Below are 3,314 nucleotides of genomic sequence, written 5' to 3'. Positions count from 1 at the left end.
CGTGAACCTGGGAGGCGGAGCTTGCAGTGAGCTGAGATCGCCCCACCGCACTCTAGCCTGGGCGACAGTGCGAGACAACGTCTCAAGGAAAAAAAAAAAGAAAGGAAAAAAGAATGTTATATAAATGGAATTACACAGTCTATAACCTTTTGGGATAGTTTTGACTTTGTTTTTTCACTCAACACAAATACCTTGAGGCGAATCCAGGTTGTTGTGTGGCAGTATTCATTTATTTTTATCGCTAAGTAGTAGTACATGGTGTGGACGTACCGAAATTTGTTTAACCATTCACTCATTGAAGGATATCTGATTTGTTTCCAGTTTTGGGCTATTATGAATTAGGCTTCTGTGAGTATTTATATACAGATTTTGAACATGTTTTTATTGCCAAGACTACAATTGCTGGGTCAAATGGTAAGTCTGTGGTTTGCAATTTACTTTTAAAATTACCGGATAAAAACCTTCTACCGGCCGAGCACGCGCCTGTAATCCCAGCACCTTGAGAGGCTGAGGTGGGTGGATCACCTGAGGTCAGGAGTTCAAGACCAGCCTGGCCAACATGTTAAAACCCTGTGTCTACTAAAAATACAAAAATTAGCCGGATGTGGTGGCACATGCCTGTAACCCCAGCTACTTGGGAGGCTGAGGCAGGAGAATTGTTTGAATCTGGGAGATGGAGGTAGAAGTGGGCCAAGATGGTGCCACTGTACTTCAGCCTGGGAGATAGAGTGAGACTCCATTTCAAAAAAAAAAAAAACAAAAAACAGGTTGTTTTTTGTTTTTTTTTTTGGTGAAAAGCATCATTTTACAGTTCTTGTAAAGCTGTCTGTCTCCTAGAACCTAGTGTCTCTGTAGGTAGTTTGTATTGCATTAAGAATTCTGTATGACAGCTGGCAGAAATCCAACACCTGAATTATCACAGGGTACTTTCCTTTCCAATCAAAAAGTACACTTGGGCTTTCTAAGTATTGGACCTGGTATTTTTCTTTTTTGGTATTTTATCTTTAGTTTTGATGTTGTAGTAAATGTTTGCCTTTTATTTTCTCTTTTTACAGCGGCTATGTGACTATGTTTGTGACCTCCTCTTAGAAGAGTCAAATGTTCAGCCAGTATCAACACCAGTAACAGTGTGTGGAGATATACATGGACAGGTAAAATTTCATGAGCAGATTTTTAAGCTTTGTACTGTCCATGATCCATGTGTGTTTTCACATGTGCTACAAAATTAACAACAACATCAACAAACACAACTGGTGGTAAGCTAGGTTGCCTCAGTCTCTGTGACACTAATGATTCCTGGTTTACATTTTTGGTGAATAAAAGCAGTGGTCAAATTAGTTATGGAGTTTCACAAATGTAAAGTGAATAATGCAGCATTATTTTTCTGTGGAATGGTGGGAGTGGGTAGAAAATAAAAAGTACAAACATATACTGCTCATAATAACTATGATTAACAGGAGATATTTTGGTGTTAGGCACTTTTTTCATTCAGTTAATTTCTGTTCTGCTGTCATATATTGTTGAAAATGTATCATTTCTTTAGTGGGAATGAGAATAGCAAAGGTACAGAAAAATAAAATTGCTGGTCCATGATGTCACAGCAAATCACTGATGAATGAACTGGAAAATATTTAGTTCAATTTCTCATCTGCTGGGTGTTTGTTTGTAAGAATTTCAAAGCAGTGCCTGGCGTGGTGGCTCATGCCTGTAATTCCAGCACTTTGGGTAGCTGAGGCTGCTGGGTCGCAAGGTCAGGAGTTTGAGATCAGCCTCACCAACATGGTGAAACCCCGTCTCTACTGAAAATACAAAAAAATTCGCTGGGCATGGTGGCGCGTGCCTGTAATCCTAGCTACTCGGGCTGAGGCAGTAGAATCGCTTGAATCTGAGAGGCGAAGGTTGCAGTGAGCCAAGACCGCACCACTGCACTCCAGCCTGGGCAACAGAGTGAGACTCTGTCAAAAAAAAATTTTTTTTTCAAAGCATTAACAGGAGGGGCATACCTCATATTTAGATCCTATTGTCAGTGTTTAGCCTCATGTATATTTGTAGAATTTTTTCACTGGGAAATGAAAGCTGAACAGATTACTCATAGAGTGCTATATGCATACACTATAGTTGGGGCTGTAAGACTTAGTAATACATTGCAAAACAATGTAGTCTTTAAAGGATGCCAACAGGACTTACGGTCGCCTGTGCAATTTCCCTGCCTTAAATATGACTATGTAAATGAGCAGAAATGTGTGTAAATTGGCTCTGATTAGAGACTGCTCCACGAGTAAAGTCTTGTTTTGGCTACTTACAGGCTGATTTTTTGGTTTTTCAAGGTGTTTTCTGCATCAGTTGAGATTAAAAAAAAATCTGACACTTGCATGTCATCACCTCCTAGATAGAGGTCCCATTATGTCATCTTTAATCTGTTAAAATTACAGTTTTTTAGAGTAGACTTTAGGAATTGATTTCCTAAAATTTCCGTGTAACTTCTCCCTAAAAATAAACATTTGTATTTTGCTAACATAAAGGATATTAATATAAGCAGTGTTTTAACACATTCCTGAAAACTGGAATAAACCAAGTCATGTTTTCCCTTAGTTGTAGTGTTAAAACTGAGGGGTTACCTGTGTTATCAAGGACTTTTTAAGATGTGAATTACAGCCATGATCAAAGGTCAGAAAGTTAGAGACCAACCTCGAGCTACTAAAATTAGAAGCATAAGATTGAACTTTTGTATTATATATACCTTCAGTCAAATGTAGAGTTATTGCTAACATTTATCTTGTGTTTTGAGGTTAACAAAGTACTTTTTCACATATTCTGCATCAGTTTTTTCCCAAGAGTCCTATGAGATAGTATTATTTTGTAGACAATGAAAGGGAGACTGAAAGATTGAAGAAATAGCCCAAACTCACACACAGCCACTGCAGGACAGATTGAGGTTTGAAACTAATTTGGGTTTCTGTTGTACATGTTATTTTAAGACCACCACCAAACTGTTAACAATTGTTTATGTTGTATATGTTCCTTAAAAACAATTGCACCAGGCGCGGTGGCTCACGCCTGTAATCCCAGCACTTTGGGAGGCCGAAGCGGGCAGATCACAAGGTCAGGAGTTTGAGACCAGCCTGGCCAACATGGTAAAACCCCGTCTCTACTAAAAATACAAAAATTAGCCAGGCGTGGTGGTGCGTGCCTGTAATCCCAGCTACTCGGGAGGCTGAGGCAGGAGAATCGCTAGAGACTGGGAGGCGGAGGTTGCAGTGAGCCGAGATCGTGCCATTGCACCCCAGCCTGGGCAAGAGAGTGAGACTCCATCT

The 3,314-nt window shown here is 39.8% G+C and overlaps 1 protein-coding gene across 2 annotated transcripts in view; it reads left to right on the top strand.

Annotated features, from left to right (window-relative positions):
* Positions 1-3,314, top strand: part of PPP6C (protein phosphatase 6, catalytic subunit) — a 53,921-nt gene that overhangs the window by 23,095 nt on the left and 27,512 nt on the right. For both annotated transcript variants that reach the window (XM_011988685.1, XM_011988684.1), the window contains exon 2: positions 1,056-1,151. In XM_011988685.1, the coding sequence (XP_011844075.1) occupies positions 1,056-1,151 (96 nt within the window). The remainder of the gene's footprint in view (positions 1-1,055; positions 1,152-3,314) is intronic.

This window comes from Mandrillus leucophaeus, unplaced genomic scaffold (genome assembly GCF_000951045.1).
Source record: "Mandrillus leucophaeus isolate KB7577 unplaced genomic scaffold, Mleu.le_1.0 Scaffold335, whole genome shotgun sequence".
In the NCBI taxonomy this organism is placed as follows: domain Eukaryota; kingdom Metazoa; phylum Chordata; class Mammalia; order Primates; family Cercopithecidae; genus Mandrillus; species Mandrillus leucophaeus.
Note: the sequence above shows the minus strand (reverse complement) of the source record. Positions and strands in the feature narration are given on the sequence as shown.